The 18,546-nt window shown below is 35.3% G+C and overlaps 2 protein-coding genes across 4 annotated transcripts; one reads left to right on the top strand and one right to left on the bottom strand.

Annotated features, from left to right (window-relative positions):
- Positions 1–8,805: 8,805 nt before the first annotated feature.
- Positions 8,806–11,448, top strand: LOC113275671. The gene is made up of 9 exons (XM_026525214.1): positions 8,806–9,148; positions 9,237–9,363; positions 9,474–9,565; positions 9,683–9,808; positions 9,912–10,032; positions 10,320–10,404; positions 10,625–10,738; positions 10,844–10,883; positions 11,091–11,448. Exons 1-9 carry the CDS (start codon positions 8,963–8,965, stop codon positions 11,241–11,243), a joined length of 1,044 nt encoding a protein of 347 aa, XP_026380999.1. The 5' UTR covers positions 8,806–8,962; the 3' UTR covers positions 11,244–11,448.
- A 94-nt stretch (positions 11,449–11,542) lies between these two features.
- LOC113275670 (putative phospholipid-transporting ATPase 9) lies at positions 11,543–17,917 on the bottom strand. 3 transcript variants are annotated; one of them, XM_026525212.1, is made up of 11 exons: positions 17,823–17,917; positions 16,417–16,834; positions 14,715–16,069; positions 14,463–14,573; positions 14,096–14,372; positions 13,797–13,994; positions 13,364–13,573; positions 13,155–13,280; positions 12,956–13,054; positions 12,656–12,847; positions 11,543–12,532 (listed from the first exon to the last, which is right to left on the bottom strand). In XM_026525212.1, the coding sequence occupies exons 2-11, from the start codon at positions 16,807–16,809 to the stop codon at positions 11,930–11,932; spliced, it is 3,564 nt and encodes a 1,187-aa protein (XP_026380997.1). In that variant the 5' UTR covers positions 16,810–16,834; positions 17,823–17,917; the 3' UTR covers positions 11,543–11,929. The 3 variants fall into 3 exon arrangements, with proteins under 3 accessions (XP_026380997.1, XP_026380996.1, XP_026380998.1); XM_026525213.1 differs by lacking the exon at positions 17,823–17,917 and having other exon boundaries at positions 12,109–12,313; positions 12,457–12,532; positions 16,417–17,593; XM_026525211.1 differs by lacking the exon at positions 17,823–17,917 and having other exon boundaries at positions 16,417–17,592.
- Between the last annotated feature and the right edge of the window lie 629 nt (positions 17,918–18,546).

Here is an 18,546-nt window from a genome sequence, read left to right as displayed (position 1 = left end):
AAATTACCACATACCTTTGTTGATGAAGTCATTGTTGATGTCTTCTTGTAGTCTTCAAACTTCATCCGTCAAGGATAGCTTCAATTCTACTTCTTAGACTTAATCTAGTCCGAAACTATCTTTAGTATACTAAATCAAGAATGCATTTTGGAAACTAAAATTGACAACTAACTTGACATACCAATGCTAATGGGTTCAACCGAGCAATGCTCTAACAAAATTAATGTTCCCAACTACAAGAACATCGTCGCTTCAATCAGAAATGAATAATCAACTAATATTGCAAAAGCTGAAAGAGCTAAATACAAAAAGATAAAGAGCACTATAATTTAGCTTTAAGAGTACCAAAAGGTTAACAAAGAATCAGAAAGCATTTAATCAAAGAGAATTTCAACCTGGAGATATGGCACTGAGAGAGATACTACCCAGCGGCCAAGAAAGTAAATTTGGAAAGCTAGATGCAATCTAGGAAAGACCCCGATACCATATTAAAAAAATCAGGAAAATGATCCTACATATTAAAAAAAAATGCTTGGAGAGGAATGCAACTATCTTTACAACATAATCCACATCAAAAAACAATATTCTTAAAGTACTTGAAGAAGAACTTAAAGCTTAAAGCTGAAACATGATTAACAAACTCGCATGAAACAAAATAATAGCTATCAAAACCCACTTATTACTATTTATGTATTATATCTTGTCCCTTTTATCTTGTAACAGTTAGTTATAAGCTAAATATTCTTGTATTATGAAAGACATATAATCTGTAATCTTTAAAAAAGATGATAAGCTTTCAGTCAGTGGGAAAACGTATTTTGTCTTTTAATCGCGCAGTCATAAAAATCTTGGATAACCCATTGTAGCTAAAAATGCAAAGCAATTTTTTGGATCATATATATCAAGTGAGACCAATCTCTCCCAGCCTAGTAATCTTAGTTCTGTTGAGCCTTAGGTTGGAGTCCAAGTCCAAGAAGGTTAGTAGCCCATTCAGCTGGTCTAATTGCAAAAGTAGACCAGATACAATGTGTTTAATGAGTAAGATGAATATTGATGCAAAGTAGATCAGGTGCACATCCAAACTTGAAGATAAGAATGAACCTGACTATTTACTAGTCCATACTCATGATCAAACCATAATTATCCTAAAAAGAGGGATGGGCATGTTCAATAACCTGTCTCGGCAAATTAATATTATCTTGGAAAATAATATTAATTAATTTATCCTCGAAATTGGGATGAACCTGGTCATCAATCATACCAAGTACATCAATTTCAAGATCATCAATATTTTCACATCCGGCATGTGTGTTATAAATATCGCCAGTTTCAAGATCAAATGGTATGTCCCCAAGAGTTTGAACATGCCACTCTTCATCTTCTACAATAACATTCTTAATACTCGGGAACCTGGGAAACCGATGAGAGAAGAAAGCGAGGAAATTGAAACAATTGTTTGTTCTCTATCTTTAGAGATATAAAATTTTATATTTTATAACATTTTTAACATAAGAGTATGCATGAGAAGAAATTTTAAAATTACCTCTATTCTTATTATTTTTGAAATGCAAATTATGAAAGTATTAATTTTTTAGGGACGAAAGGACATAATTTCTTATATTAACGATGTATCCAAAATCTTAAAATACTTTTTGTATGTTAATTGGGAAGCAGTGAAGAATTTTCTCAAAAAGGCCTCATGGTTTACAATATTATGTGTGGCTGTGAAAAAAAGAGTACTGACCATCTTCTACTTCATTGTAGACTGACTTGAGAAGCTTGGTTTTCCTTACCTTCCTAGTTTGGGGCCTAGCCATTTTATTTGGGGCCTGCTACTACGAGACAAAAATAGATATTTAGAAGTAAAATGGAAAACCTTTCATCCAACTATTTTACTTAATGGCTAATTTATCCTTGACTAATTAGTGTTAATTCAGGTGATGAATTGATGTTTAATCATGTTAACCTAGAAATTAAATAATCTTTCATCCTCATCAAAAAATGTGAAAAAAATATATTTTTTTAAAAAAGATCTCCCCAAAATCGGTATACTTTCATGCACTAGCTTGTAAAACGATTATAGGAATCAGTTTATAAGACTTAGAGCATAGACTGATCGTAAAATTTAAGAGTTTTTCTGTGATTTTTTTCGCTTGAATTGGTTTACATAAATACCCAGTAAACCGATTGTAAATCTGGGAATTTCTTCGACTGCTTTTCTCATAACTTCTTCGTCCGATGTCGGAATGATCTCATATTTTTTTTTTACATTTAACTCGTATTTTCATGTTCTATAATATAAAGATAAAAATTTCATGGGTTGTGCTGATATATGCATTAGCGTAAACCGATTGTGGTTGATGTTCATCACATAACCCAGAATCAGTTTAGTAGGTGTACCATATCTTCAGATTCTGGAGAGCATCAACAATAATCGGTTTATTTTAATGTCCATATCAACCAATTCCACTCGAGTTTCAGAAAAAATTTATGAGAAATTTCAAAGAATCATTGATGAATCTCTCTCAAAAGGAACGGATTAAAGGTATTTAATTCAATCACTCGAATTGTTTATCGCCGAGAAATATTGTTTGAAAACCCAAAAATAATGGAGAATTGAATTGTTGTTTTTGATTAGGTTTTAGTTTTTGATTATCATGGAAATTGAAGAAAAAAATTTGGCTTCGACTAAAGATTGTTAGTAGAAATGATTAAGGTTTTGTATTTGTTTTAGATAAAATTATTAAGGTTTACGTAAAGGATAATTTAGTAATTTAACACATTTTAGACACCCCTTATCCTTGTCTATTGGGTAGATGAAGAAATCAATGTGCCGCAAATAAACACACAAGGCTCCAAACTAGGAAGGTTTTTTTAACAACTAAAGAAAAATGCTCATATATATATATTTTCTAAAACCATGTATGCCCTTGCTTTAATTGGAATTAGCTTAGTTTTCAACTTTCCATTGATGGGAAAAACAACTTGGCAATTCGTCCATCAGCTATGTTAAGAGTATCTTAAAATGAACAAAATAAGTGCTACTTTGAAGAGGATTATATCTACAAAACTGATCAAATATGGGTTTATATGCTCGAATTTTGGTCCTTGGTTGGATGAACATCTGATATATTCTTTTTTCAAATACAATATAATCCCTATAAAATAATCGTGTTGGGGCCGGTAAAATTCATTAATTTATCACGATATTAAATTATCGATAAAATAATAATTATTAATTTATATATTAATCTATTAAATGTTGTATAATTCTAGTCATCAAACACTACATCAAAGATTTAACCTTTATGACCAGGGAATATAAGAGTTCTCAACTTATATTATCGGTGTCGATCCTATCATAGTCTTTTGAAGGGTTAAGAAGCACGAAAACCAAATCCGAGAAGGTTAATATTTTAATGCGAAGAACCTTGTTGTTTCAGGTTGGAAAATAGATGTTGGATCAATGAATTACACCGCGTCAGATAATTGAAGTAAAATGTTAGATAATAAAGGGTGTTGGAGCATTACTCGGTCGAACTCAAAAGTATTACTATCTCAAGCTTGTTGTCAAATTTAGTTGTCAAAACTATATCTTGATTTCTAGTTTACAATTAGTTAAGTCTCGGTCTAGGATAGAGGTAGTTGATAAACGAACCAGTCACCATTTTCATTCTAATGTTTAAAGGCGAACATTAACCAAAGCTTTTGGAGAATTTCATCGACAAAAGGTAAGTGAAAACCGAACCACTTATTTCTCAAGTTATATACACTTTTCTATCCTTGAGACATTTGTCGCATAACTAATTAGACTAGCTTACATAGACAAGAATTTCGAGTCGAGAATTAATTATTTAGTTTATGAATTTTTAGAAATATAATGATTAAGCTTAATGAATTTTTTCATACTTTATCTATTTCGATGGAGAACAATTTGTTGTTCGAAACCAAATCATGATTCAAGTTTGTCATTCGCAAATAACCTGTAACAGTGATATCATTGATGTTATTCTGGAATGTTTCGAATTGATTTAGAGAAATATAGAACTACTATATTCAGAATAAAATATAGTGTTATCAGTCTTACGAACTGAGAAAACTATTATATGTATAAATCCGTATTACATGTACTCGTACATGTAGCGGAGTAGATATATATCGACTTACAGATTTGTATGATACGCATATTTGTATGCACAATATATTTGTTTCGTGATCCGAATAGGAATGCATGTCCGTATGAAATCCATTTTGGAACTATGGTAAGAGAACCGGGTTTAAGTACTCAAACCGGTATGCGAACCAATACAATATTATGTTCCTGAACCAGTATGCAAACTGAAAAATTTCTATGAACTCCGCAACCGGTAAAGTCTTAAGGTTTCCAAACCGGTTTGCAAACTGAATAGTTCCATCAACTCCAAAACTCAGTTTTGCACCTAAGCTTGCAAACCGGTACTGAACTGAAAAGTTATGTCAACTCCGGAACTCGGCTTTGCTCATAAGTTGCAAACCGGTACGTGTACCATGACTCAGACGATTCATGAACGACTCATGTATTTGTACTTTGTGCATTTACAAACTATGCCGATTGTGTTAAATTTAGCGAATTACTAATTTATCATGGTGTCCTCGACTCTTAGATCGTGAAAATTTATTAATTTATCATGATTATTACTTTTAAACGGGTTAATTTATAGGGGCTATATTGAATCTTGTTTAATTGGGATGCTTGGTTAGATTAAATTTTTACATGTTATTCTTCCTAAGCTTATTTAAGCTATGTCCTTTCTTGTTTTGTACATTTGTAAATTCATCTCTATCTAATATAATTCTGTCTCAATTAAAGAAAAGAACATGTTTGGCGACCGGAAATAAAAATATTTCCAAAATAGCTTTATGAAATCAAAAACCAAAAATAAAATGTTTCACAAAAGAAAAAAGATACTTCCATTTCTCGAAACCGTTTTGTATGTATATTTTTTTTATATAATAAAATAGAGAGAGTGCTCAAAAGAGCAACAAACTCACAAAACAAAAGGTGGTCATCTGGGTTAAGATTAGCATCATGATACCCCTCCACTGTCTGATATATAGTTAATATTACAATTTTTCTCATCAGCCAGAACTTGAAATGACTGTAGAGTATCAGAAAACTGTTGTAGATTGGGACCTTTCTAATTTAAGTTTTGAAGTAAATTTAATTGAATGAAGATTTTTGCTAATATAGTAGCATATAAGTTTTCATGAGGATCTAGCTTGATAGTTTGCCTAAAACAAAATCAATAGCTTCAAATTTCCACCATGAGTCACGGTGAAACTTGCTTGAAATCTTTCTTGTACTTCCATTTGATATCCTTCTTTGATGGCCTTTAGAGTTTCTTAATATTCTGCAGCAAAATCAATTTTGGATTTCTGCATTTCCTTGCCTCATTCCAAAGTTAGATCAGCTCCTCTGCATGTTTTATCTGCTCTGATGAGTCAAACTGTAGGGTCCTTGTAGTTTCTTGCTCCCACACATTGACTTGAGAAGGACAAAGCAATAAAGGCAAATTAGTATATGGTTGAAAATCACCATTAGCCATGTTAGTATCAACTTCTAAAATACTCATGTTAACAGTGATTCCAAACTTTTCCATGTGATCCGTTGTCAGCCTAACAATTCTTGCATGCTGATTATTGTTGGTATCCTAATAGTACATATCGTTCAGAATACGCCTAAGATTGTGGATAACTCTATTAAAAGAGCATAAATGCTGAGTTTTTTTCAGAGCAGTACTGTCATCTAAAGGAGTAATTATCCTGAAAACCAGATCACATCTGGCTTTCCAGATGAACCAGCAAATAGTTTCATAAGTAGCATTCCAGCTGGTATTATGAGTATCATTATGTAACCAGCTATTAATCCACTCATGAAAGGAACATAAAGCACTGAAGAGTCGATGAGAGTTCCCAAATAATCTTTCCCAAACTTTGGAAGAAGCAGGGCAAGCTAAGAGAACATGAGTAATATCTTCTTTAGCATTCTTGCAATGATTGCAGATATGATCAATATAATTCAGGATGCTAGCAGACTTAGCATTGGTAGGAAGAATGCAATGAGCGCATTTCCAAATGAAAATATGGATGGATAGAGAAGTATCAAAATTCCAAAATTTTCCCCAAGGAGCATTGAGAACATCATTGGCATACTTATCAGTAATCTGCTTATCATATAGAGATTTTACAGAGAAGACCCCTTTATGACATAATCTCCAGCTGAGAGTGTCTTCTGTGTTGGTGTTGTGCTGAGTAAGAAGGATATGGTTTTGAACATCCTGAGTGAACTAGGGAGCCAATAGATCTAAGTCCCAATCCCCAGTGGTATTGAAAAGTTGATAAACAATAGTAAGGTTAGAGGGACAGTTATGAGATTTTGGAATGATATTAGGATGACCATCAATCTATCTGTCCTCCCAAATATGAATTTGGTTACCTTTCCCAATTTTCCAGATGTAGTACTTTTGGATATTGGCCATGCCTTCAAGGATACCTTTCCAAATCCAATAATCAGTAGACTTTGGTTTGGTATCCATCCTTATGACCTCTTGGTTTGGGAAGTGAGAAGCCTTCATAGTACATCTCTAGAGGGATTGAGGTTCAGTGATTAATATCTCCAGGATATTTTAGTGATCATGGAAATATTGAAGAACTCCTTCATATTCTTGAAACCCAAGCCTCCAAGATCTTCGGGTTTATTAACAACATCTCAGGTTATGTAACAGAGACTTTTAGGTTTATCTGGTTCTTTATTCTAGAAAAAATCTCTCTGGATGGCATTTATCTCTTTGCAAGTGGCCTTAGGTAGCTTGAATCAGTTCATTTGATAGATACTGCAAGTGGAAGTAACAATTTGAATCATAGTGACTTTTCTAGCTGTTGACATGGTGGCTTTCCATCCAGCAAGCCTGGATTTTAATTTCTCAACACATGGTTTGGAGGGTTGCACTTTTATTTTATTGCTTAAGAGAGGAGATCCCAAGTATTTATCCTTGATGTTGATCCTTTGGACTTTCATGGTGTGGCTTATACTATCAGCAAAATTAGGAGAAATGTTTTTATTGAAGAAAATACCAGATTTAGCAAAATTTATCATTTGCCTAGGAGATTGACAGAAGTCTTGGAAAATCTTGATAAGATTGTTGCATTCCTCCATGTTAGCTTTGCGAAATATCATACAATCATCAGCAAATAGGAGATGGCTAATGGCAGGAGCATCAAAACACTGTCTAATTCCATGAATTAGGCTTTGGGATTCAGCATAAATAAGATATCTTGAGAGAGCCTCCGTGCAGAATATGAACAGATATGGAGAAAGAGGGTTTCCTTTTCCGAGCCCTCTTGAAGGCTTGAAGAACTTCCCAGGAGAACCATTAACCAAAACAACAAGATTAGTGGTAGATATACATTGCAGAATAAGGTTACACCATTGTGTACTAACCCCATTTGAGCCATGATTTGGATGAGGAAGTCCTAATTGACTCTATCAAAAAGCTTTAGCCATGTCAATCTTGATGCCCATAGTTCAAGCAGCTCATTTTTTTCCTTTCCTGGTATTCATGTGGTGGATAAGCTCATGAGCAATGGCTATGTTATCAGATATTTGTCTGCCATGAATAAAAACAGATTGAAAAGGGTAAATTAGTTTAGGAAGAAGAGGTTTTATCCTTTGAGCAAGAAGTTTGGATATAATTTTGTAAGTTGTGTTGCATAGAGATATGGGTCTGAAGTGAGAAGGGGTGATTGGGTTGTCAATTTTAGGAATGAGGGATATGAAAGTTGAGTTCATTTCTCCTAAAAGAAAGTTGAGTTCATTTCTTTTAGGAGAAATCCAAAATTGAATTTTTTTTTTGAACCATAGTAGTAATATATTCTCCAACAATCTCCCAGTTGGATTGAAAGAAGTTAGGTGTAAAACCATTAGAACCAGGTACTTTGTCTCCAGCCATACTAAAGAGAATAGATTTGATTTCAGCAGCATCATGAATTCTGAGGAGATTATTGTTCTCAGTGTTGGTGATGGTAGTAGGTATGAGGTTGATAATGAATTGGTTTATGGTGATAGGTTCAGCAGTGGACATATGAGCAACATGGTAGGTGAAGCACTGGGCAATTTCCTTGCTATTGTGGAGCCAGATACCGTCTTCTTTTTGAATGAAGAAAATTTTGGTTCTTCTATATCTTTTCTTAGCTGAGTCATGAAAGAACTTGGTATTTCTATCCCCTAGCTTGATTAATTGATATCTACTTTTAGTTTTCCATAATCTTTCTTGTACATTCTGCCAGTGTTCCACAGCTTTCTTAGCCTCCCTGATATCATTTCCTCTGTTGATATTAAACTGATTTTTGGTAACCCGATCAAGGTGTTGGAGACTTTTTTCAAGGCTTGTTTTAATGTTACCGATCTACTTAAGTTGAAACAAACTTTTGACTTACCGATCTACTTAAGTTGAAAAACTAAATATATCCAAACACCATTTTATTATGCGTTTGGATACACAGCCAAAAATAACTTTTGATTTCTGGAAATCAAAAACCAAGAACTTAATTTGAATGTAAAATTTAAGAACGATTTCTAGAAAGTAAAACTTCAGAACGACTTCTAAAAACAAAAATAACCGACTTTTTATGAACAAAATAACTTTGCTTATGATTTTTGCTTCTAATATTCAAACATCCTATTAGTCTTTTCTTAACCCAATCCAGCCAGCCGGCAACGTGAACCCAAGGTCAAAGAACCAAGATAAAGAGTCAAACATGAATCACTAATGACGACTACGGCCGTTAGATTATTCCATGGCTCAGTTTTCGTAAATCTCGAAGAGGATTTTGGTGCTATTCTGAAGTCTGAAGTCTGCACTCTCTCTTTTACAGTGAATTCATTCAATCTTTTGTGGCGAGAGTAAAATAGAGTGAAGGAGTAATGGGGGAAAATCGAAACCAAAACGAAGATGAACAGAGAATAAAGAGAGTGTTAGCTGAATCATATGATTATGATAATGATTCAAGATGGGCAGATTATTGGTCTAACATTCTTATTCCTCCTCAATTGGCTTCTCGTTTAGATGTTATTAATCACTATAAACGCAAGTTCTATCAACGTTATTTTGTAAGTATAACCTAAACCCTAACCCCAAAACACCCAAATATTCTTTTCTTTTTTTTTTGATTCGTTGATATTGTTTATTTTTGACCAGGACCCTGATCTTGTTGTCGAGGCAATGCCTTCAGTTTCAACTCAGTCATCGGCATCATCATCAAGACCACCTGTTCAACCAGTGACAGAACAAGTGCGCCAAAGGGGCTCTGGTAGTAGTAGTACAGGTACATTTAACAATTGGGCAAATAGGATACCCCTCCTTCCTAGGTCTTGTTTTATGCTTGCTACTAGATTCATTGTTTGATGCTGATAAGAACCCTAAAATTTATTCTAGGGGGGAGTAATAGAACATCAGCAACTCCAACTGCAAACCGAGCTTTAAACCGCTGGGATACACAGACATTGCAGTTTTCAATGAATACTTGGGTACTATATATTCTTGTCTATGTTTCACAGTAGTGTTTTAAGTGTTGATAGTGTATATCTCTGTTGGTGGTTGGTTACCTTGTTTATTTATTTTCAAGTAAATGTATTTGCCTGCAGGTACTTATTGTGGCTTTGGTAGCTACTCTTCCTGTTATACCTGAAAATCTTTCACAAAAGGCGCATAGGTTATCCTTTACGGGTTGTTTAGTAACCTCCATATATACTATATACGCGGTCTATGGGGTAATTCTTACCACACGCCATTTATATCCGCTTTGGAATGTTGTGCTACTGCTTTTTGAATGTGTTAATCTTCTTATCCCTGGGAATTTTTTTCTGTCTTCAGAAACCTAGGGCATGGACTCTGCAGGCTGGTCAAGTGTGGTTTCAGTCAGTAATTCAAACTAAATATTTTATGACCTTTGTGCACTGCCTCATCTTTATCAGGACCCGTGTGCATTACAAATGTGAGTTTCACTTGAACTCTGATATCATTTGATCTTGAGAATGTACTGGCTCTTTTCGGGATTACGAAACGATGTCTTCTTATGTTTGCTGTTTTTAGTATATTTTCGTTGCCTTCTGCATTATGCTTTCCATTTTTTGACATGTTCTCAGCCGTAATGATTTCTCTCATTTAATATAGTTTGTTCCTTAGGTGAATGAGCTTTAAGTTATAAGCTTCACAATATTGGACTAGTATCTTTGTTGATCTATCCTTTTTGCCATCTGCTGATCTTGATCTTTAATGCAGTTGCCTTAATACCTGTGATTTGCCGCTCTCTTGAACTCGTGGCGAAGTTCCTAAGACGCAATTTTGGGCAGTCTATGTTTTACAGGTAAAGTAGTTACAAGCAGAAACCTGGATTGAATGATTTTTAATCCTGTAGTATGTTGTGTGGTAATCAAACTCAATAATCAACATGCTAATTGGTTTAGTTTGGCAAGGGAGAGGCATGGTTTTGAAACACATCTACAGTAGCCAGTAGGATCCTTTTTCTTTCTTTTGCTAATGATTTAAAATACAAAATTTAGAAACGGGTTTGCATTCATGTACAGGAAATACTTGGATGAACCTTGCACATGGGTGGAGTCGAACACAAATATCCTCAACATACTGACTTCACAGGCCGAAATTGGACTTGGATTCCTCTTAATTCTTTCACTACTCTCGTCAGTTGTTGTTTTGTTTTCACTTCTTTCTTTTTGTCTAATGTTTTGTTCGTTTCCTTTCTACACAATTAAACACACTTGAAAATTTAAGTTTTGTTGTTGCAGGTGGCAACGCAACATAACTCAATCGTTTGTGTACTGGCAGGTAATTCGTGGCTCTCCTTACTGCCTTTAAACATGACTACATCCATCTTTTAGGCAATATTAATTGCTCAACCACTTGGAGGGTCATGCAGTTGAGCATGGTCCATCAAAACTTAGCTCCAAAAATACTTCACAATATCTTTTCCCTAGTCGTTCACTGTATTACTATCTACCTATTTAAATTTTCCATTTTATTTGTCTATGGCAGTTATTGAAGCTCGTGTATCACACTCCTGTAACCGGTACCTATCACCAGAATGTATGGGCTAATATTGGTCGTACTTTGAACCCATTGGTAAACCAATATGCCCCTTTCATGGCTTCCCCAATATCTGCTGCTAAGAGATGGTGGTTCAGGTGAAAAGAGATACGCGAATAAAGAAGAATAAAGTATTACATCAAAAGACGATGGGATCATTTGATTAGAACATATGTCAAACAACCTTGAACTGTTATCATTGTTCTTATTTCTTTGATGAGCCAATTTTGGCCATGAAATCCTTGTGAAACAGTAACAATTTTTATGGATAATGAAGGATTTACAGGGTCAAATCTTGTTATAGTAATTACTACTGAACTCTCCATTTTTCTTTTATTGTTTTTCTTTCTTGCAATCAGTCTACGGAAACAGAAAGAAGGTTAGAACCGAAATGCAAAAGAAAAGAGAGAAAAAAAAGATGTTTTGACATTGCGCTATCGCTGTAAGCCTGTAACTTCTACATGTTTTCGTTTTTACTATCAATCTCTGAGTGGAACACTACTGTATTACATTTTAGTTATAATACAAAAATGTACATTGAGAATAATACTACCAAAGAGAAAAACTACAAATGGAAAAAAAATCTATGCCCTCGACCAACAAAGAATTAAAATTTACAAAAGTTGGGGGCATTTCTCCTTCAGTGTTCGCCAATAAACACTATTTTCAGACATGGAATGAGCAATTCCTTTCTGAAACTGCTGGTGTTATAAGATAAAAATCAAACACTATATTGACTGATCGATTACCTCCAGTGACAAGAATGCTCTTTAAAATAATTCCGCAGACTATCTTTTAACTGATTCTGCGCGTGCTGTGAGACCTACAGTATGTGGACGGATGGATCTTTGCCGAATTATTTGACAATATTCGTGATCATCTGCTTTCCCTTCTGCTCTTATCCACTGAATCATCTGATGATATCTAGGGAAAAACCGCATTCTCATAGCTGAGAAAGCAAAGTATGGAATGAGTGTTGCCGGTACAACAAAAAGAGTGATAAGCCAGTAAGAAACAGCAGGTGCACAAGCCTCAACAAAAACTTGGTAGGCGGTTGTCGACCATCTTATAGGAAGGGCGCCATACACCAACAAGAATAGATACCACACAACGATACTACCCCAGATAACTATATGTTGTAGAAGTGTGAAATAGCTGATTGAGAGCGCCATCTGACAGTTTACAACCCAAACAACACAAGTGTATAAGGTTAGTCCAAGAATATCAGACCCAACTGTCTCGCCACTCTTTCGGAAAGCCTGGTGCTCTAATGCAGTTGAGCAGAAGAAAAAGATTATTGTAGCACTACAGATACCATTGCACATCCAACCGAGTATCCTGGACCAGCTGAACAGGACATTCTGCACACCTTCTTGGTACAGTAGGGGGAACTGACGCAGGAAAAGAAACTCATCATCAGAAAAATAAGATGAAAGTGTGTTGTCAATTGGACATAATTGGGATTCCCATATGAGGGGCAAGGGAAGTTCCCATTCAGGGGGCACTGTACTTACCTTGAGGCATAACCTTGCGGACACGTCTTGGTCAAATATGCCAAGAGCAAGAGCAGGTAATGATGTGAAGAAAACATTATAGAATGACATAAACCAGTCGTTATAGGCAGGTGTGGCAGAGAATGATGCATACACCTCGTAGAACAACAGAGTGACACCGAATGTAACATTCTTGTAAAAGAAGTAGCATATCTGCAACACAGATAGGAAATTACTGACTAACTATACGAACAAAACCAGAACCACATCAGTCTTAAATGTGCATTATGGGAAGTCTCAAAACAACTGATAAAGACTCACCATTGCTGATATTCTTCTGTAACACCAATGGCCATGTACAAGTAGCAGATGCTCCAAAAATCGGAACTGAGCAATTGCAACATCACTTGACATGACTGCCTGAAATGGTCAAGTAATCAACAGAATGAGAGTTCCTGAGCAGTAACACTTGTGATTTCAACAGAAATTTAAATAAATCTGTTTTATGCTTCCTTATTACCTGCATTCCTTCAACTCCGCTAATTCCGACCCCAATATCTGCTTCTTGAAGCATACCCACATCGTTGGCCCCGTCTCCAATTGCTAATGTTGTTTTACCTGTTCCAGCTTTAACCAGACGTGTTACCTACATGGTTATTTTAATCACCTTTAGTCTAAAGTATACCTTGAACACATTTCTTAACAAAAGCACCAATAATATGAACTCACAAGTGCTTTCTGTTTAGGTGATGAGCGGCAACAAATAACGGATGCACAGCCAACTGCAAGGAATAGAAAGTTGTGCTTCAAATTGTCTTCAAGGGCATACGCGAGTGACTTCCCATCAATGATCAACGCAAATGCATCTGAGCTTCCGTCTGAAGAAGTTAACTGTGCCTTCCCTTCATCTATTTGATAAAGTATGCTTGCCCTTGATACCTTTAAGATTGATGAAACAAAGCTAATCATGTTCATTGCATAATATAATCAAGTGTTAAATTGACTAAAACTTAGATCCTGATGGACACAGTGATAAAAAAAGAAGAAAGTAAAGTGGCAAATACTACTGTACGTGTCCCCACGTTCTTTCCTTTCTTAATTTTTACGGTTTGATACGAAAACGTAGACATAGAAGACTAAAAGCAAAGGAACTAATGTTTACATTTGCAATTGCAATTTTGTCCTCCGTTTTCTCAGCTGCTATAACATCAGATGACTCCAAGGTGATAATAATTTGTTTCATTCCTTGCCTAAGCAAACTGCATGCATACCCAATATTGATGGCAGTCTCCATCTTATCCCCAGTCAAAACCCATATCTTTATTCCAGCCTGTGCGAGTTTGTCTATGCATTCTGGTACCTATAGAACACAATTTAAAAAGAAATTCATATTCTAAACCCATAAATTATGCCTAAAAAGTTAATTAACCACAACAAAGCTCTTTAAGATTCATCACCCACCCCGGACTGGAGTTTATCTTCAACAGCAGTGGCACCAAGAAGAATTAAATCTTTCTCCACTTTCTCTGTTGCTTCTTCGATCATTGAATCACGCTCAGTACTCACTGAATTCTTGGCATTGGTAAATTCTTTATTGAACTCCTGGTATTCTTGCTCATGCAATTCACGATATGCAAGTACCAAGGTTCTTAAACCTGCATCAGCGTACACATTGATTTGATGCTTAGTCTGCTCTTCAAATTCTGTCCCATCTTTTGAAAGTCTTTCAAACATGACACTGTTGCAAGAGAAATTATGAAGAGTTACAAATTAGAAACAGTAAATTATTGGTGGAAATGAACATAAGAGTCTTATGCAATTTACAAACCTGTCAGCACCTTTACAAAGAAGTAGTGGCTTTCCTTCCTCGTTTCGTACAATGACAGACATTCTCTTTCTTGAGCTATTAAACTCTAATATATTCAGAAGCTCGTAGGACCTTCAAAAAGGAAGACATTTACATTTTCCGCATCAGCATGCTTGCAAGAACGTGTAATTAAGTATCTTCTTTCAAAAATAGAACTAAAGAACTTATATACTGCACTACTGCTGTTGGTAGAAAGAAGTGATAGAAACTGACCTGTCAATTTTAGTGCCAGAGATAGGATCTAATTCATGCAACAAGATGCTTGTTTGACTTCTCCTGTAAAATTCGAAACCAAATTCTCTTGCTGCAATAACAAATGCGGCCTCATCTGGTGACTCAGCTTCATATGATATCTTTCCTGACTCTTCATTTACATCAGGTATTGCTGTATGACAGATAGCCAATAAGCGAAGAAATTTCTGAATGATAGCCGAGTTAGGTTCATTGACCCAATTCCCATTCATAATTCTGTCGTCCTGGAAATTAAATCCTTTAATCAATGGTCTAGTATCTCCGTGATTTGGAATATGATTCCCACCATTTACAGCTTCCTGAGCCTGCACTGGCCCATTTTTCCTAGCCATAACCCTTTCAACCTCGGTAACTCCTCGTCCATATGGTATCCCACCCACTGAAAACTTCAAAAATTCCATAGAGTTGCATGTAAGTGTTCCCGTCTTATCGGAGAGTATAGTGTTAACTTGGCCAAGTTCCTCGTTTAAATTTGAAGTACGAGCACGCGCAGGCTTGTCAGTTTCTTCATAGTACATTTGCTGATCTTGGTTAATAAATTGACTCTGCAGAATTTTGACGAGTTCTATGGTTACATACAAGGAGATAGGGATTAGGTAGCTGTATAACATAATTGCTGTAAGAAAATGCAATATTGCTGCAACAGCTGATCTTTTGGGATCAAAGTAAACTGCAGAGTTGTCCGGTTTGAGATACCATCTTCTGATCCTGCCACTTTCTAAGTCCTTCCCAGTTTCTATACCAAAAAGAATTGACCCAACTAGTGATATCATAAACAGAGCGAAAAACATCAAGTAGATTATGAGATCCATTTTCTTCTCCACTCTGCTTCTCTTTGATGGCGGGTCCATCGAATTTTGAATTACTTTTGTATCATGGCCAGTAAAGATAACAGCACCATAGATGTAGTCCGTATTACGAAGTTTTGAATCCCTAAGCAGAAGCTGTTGAGGAGTAAGAGAGTAAGGTCGCTCTTCAAGATCCATAGTGCCAACAAAAGAGTACAAGTTTGCATTTGGGTCTTCACATTTAATGCACGCTTTGAAATTTCGGAAGCTAGGATCCTCCAGTAAGCCTGAGGTTATTTCCAATGCTTGCTTCAGTTTTAAATTAGTCTCTCCATCAAGGTTCATGGTCTCAACATAGCAGATTGCTTCTTCATAACTTGAAGAAAGTAAGAGAAGATCAGCCGGAAAGAAGTTATCTTTCTCCACTTTTACTATATCTCCAACTCTCAGATTTTTCCATTCGGTATCATAAAAAGCACCATCTTCACCACTAAACACTTTTACCTTACGACTATTCACCTCAATATCCTGAAAACATCACACATCATACTAATCGTGAATTGCGCTAACAGCTACGAACAAACATGAATATTCATGTCAACAACTTCAATCTGATGAAGAGTTTGAGTAGTTCCGTTCACCCAAAACTCAAGGTAAGGTTTGACAATGGAATTATCTTTTAGAATCAGGATTAAGGGAGTGTAATCAAATACGTTATTCAAGTTGCGCGCTAGAAACAATGAGCCAAGCACCAAAATAGCACACAAAAATGGGCAAAGCAAAGGAAAACTAAGAATCTAAGGTTATGTTTCCATATTTTCCATTGGCAATATTAAGGTTATAATTTGACAAATTGGTTGGGATAAATAACATACCTGTTCTCTTCTCCTCCAATCTTCGGCAGCTTCTTTAAGCACGGTTGCACCAATCATGACAATAAGCGGTAGAATTGCGCTACCAGCCGAGTAAGCAGCAAGAGGTGTGAAGGCCATAATGCCAATAATCAAGAAGTATACATTGACAAGTCTAGTAAATTGCTCAAACAAAAACTTCGGAAAAAAAGTTGCAACATCATATTTTGTAGTTCTAACGTAATTATTCCCATAATTAAGAATTAAAGCTTCTGGATTATCTGGATCATTACAGTAAACAACTCTTGAAAACCCCGGTCCACCAACTTGTGATTGATCATCGTTCTTCACTAATGGTCTTCGACATGCTAGAAATGGTCTGAAATGCAGCTTCTTCCTTCTACCACCATGACTCATTTCTCTCTTCAAAACACTAACACTACTGAAATCAAATAAATTTCAAGAATTGAAATTCATTACATAATTCATCCAAACCCTCTCAAAAGATCAAAAAAATGACAGAAGGGAGACAACCCAGAGATAAGGTTTTCCCCCAATTAAAGAAACCCTAATCAAAACAACTTCTCAATTTGAAGTAATAAGAACAAACAGATTAAGACAAACCACTACGTATCAAAAGTTCCAACCTTTTTTATTTTTTCCTTATATCAATTCATTTCAATTCCTCTGTATAAACTGAAAAAAAAAATCTCCGCCAAAATTACTATTCATATTCAAAACTCTTGAAATTCCCAAGAATTAACAATCTTGATATAAACAAGAAAACCCAGAAAGCAAAGAAGAAGAAATTACTCTGAATTGTTGTTTTTTTCTCTGTTGATGAAATTGACAATGAAAAAAATTGATGTTTAATTCTTTCACCACCCTACGATAACTAGGGTTTCGATTCTTCTTATTAACTCTACACATTCTCTCAATACTCTTCTGGATGAACAACAAGGCTTTTCCAAAAACTCAGTCAAAATTAAGAAAAAAAAAACGGAATGTATCTAGGAAAAGTCAATGATGGATATTTTTGTTTTATAACAATCTTGGAATGTAATAACGAATCACGCGGGATTTTTAAACTTGAGAGTAACAGATTTGTTTTCTTGATTAATCTGACTTATAATAGTGTATGCGTGTCTATAATTGAAGCCCCTGTCATTAACAGAGACCTGTAGAAAAAGAAAAAAAAAAATGAACAGCTAATTTTTTTCATTTTATTTTCTGATAATATTAATGGAAAATGGTCGGAGAATTTTAGGTTAGCAAGGTAGGTTGATGGCGGGGGAATGTGTCAGATTGCTGTCGAGTGTTAAACGGTTTTCAACTAACATTACCTACCTGAATACTAATACTAGTAGTTTGTTGACTTTGATTTTCCAAAATTGTGAATATTTTTTGAGTTTTTTGTATTTATTTCTCACCTATTATTCAGTGTATCATTTCTTGATTCGGTAATAATTCTAACTAAGAAGTAGTCAGTCTGTCCTTAGAACATTAACTTGGGAATTTCCTGATTAGGAGGGACCTAACTTTGATGATGGTGAGATATTATGATGGTAAAGGGCCGCAAGAGATATGGAGGAATAATCCCTGGAATGTTCAATAATATGCGGATCAAGTGTCAGGATTCTCTTCCGCAGCTGGAATGGAATTTTCCAACCCTATATAAACTTAAAAGACAAATAGGAGCATTTATTCATTTGCTTGAAAGGCCCGTGTATAACATGGTTCTTCATAGTCAGACTTCAGAGTTTACAGCAATCAAATTGAAGTGATTCAGCATTACTACTAAAATCTGTCCTTCTTCTGGGTTTATTTTCTTTGGTTTTCAGATTATGACTTTCTGAATCCAAACACAAGTAGTTGACGTCAACTTTTGGCCTTGACTGGCGGACTGACCGACTGTTTGAGTTATAGTGGTGGTCCAGAGGAAAAAAAAAAGAAGATCATTGTGTTATGCTCACATGGATAGATTAGACAAGTTCCTACAATTCAATACAAGTAAAGCAATTTTGAAGAAGACATGCACTTTTGTATATGCTAATAGCTAAAAGGTAAGAGGTCTGGATGGTTAGTTCAGTTGTTACTTAGCTCATTCTTCACTTGTTCCAAACACATGGACATGATTGAAGAAGCGTTGCACCC

Source organism: Papaver somniferum, chromosome 4, assembly GCF_003573695.1.
Source record: "Papaver somniferum cultivar HN1 chromosome 4, ASM357369v1, whole genome shotgun sequence".
Classification (NCBI taxonomy): domain Eukaryota; kingdom Viridiplantae; phylum Streptophyta; class Magnoliopsida; order Ranunculales; family Papaveraceae; genus Papaver; species Papaver somniferum.
The sequence above is the reverse complement of the archived record's forward strand: the minus strand, read 5'-3'. Positions and strand labels throughout refer to the sequence as shown.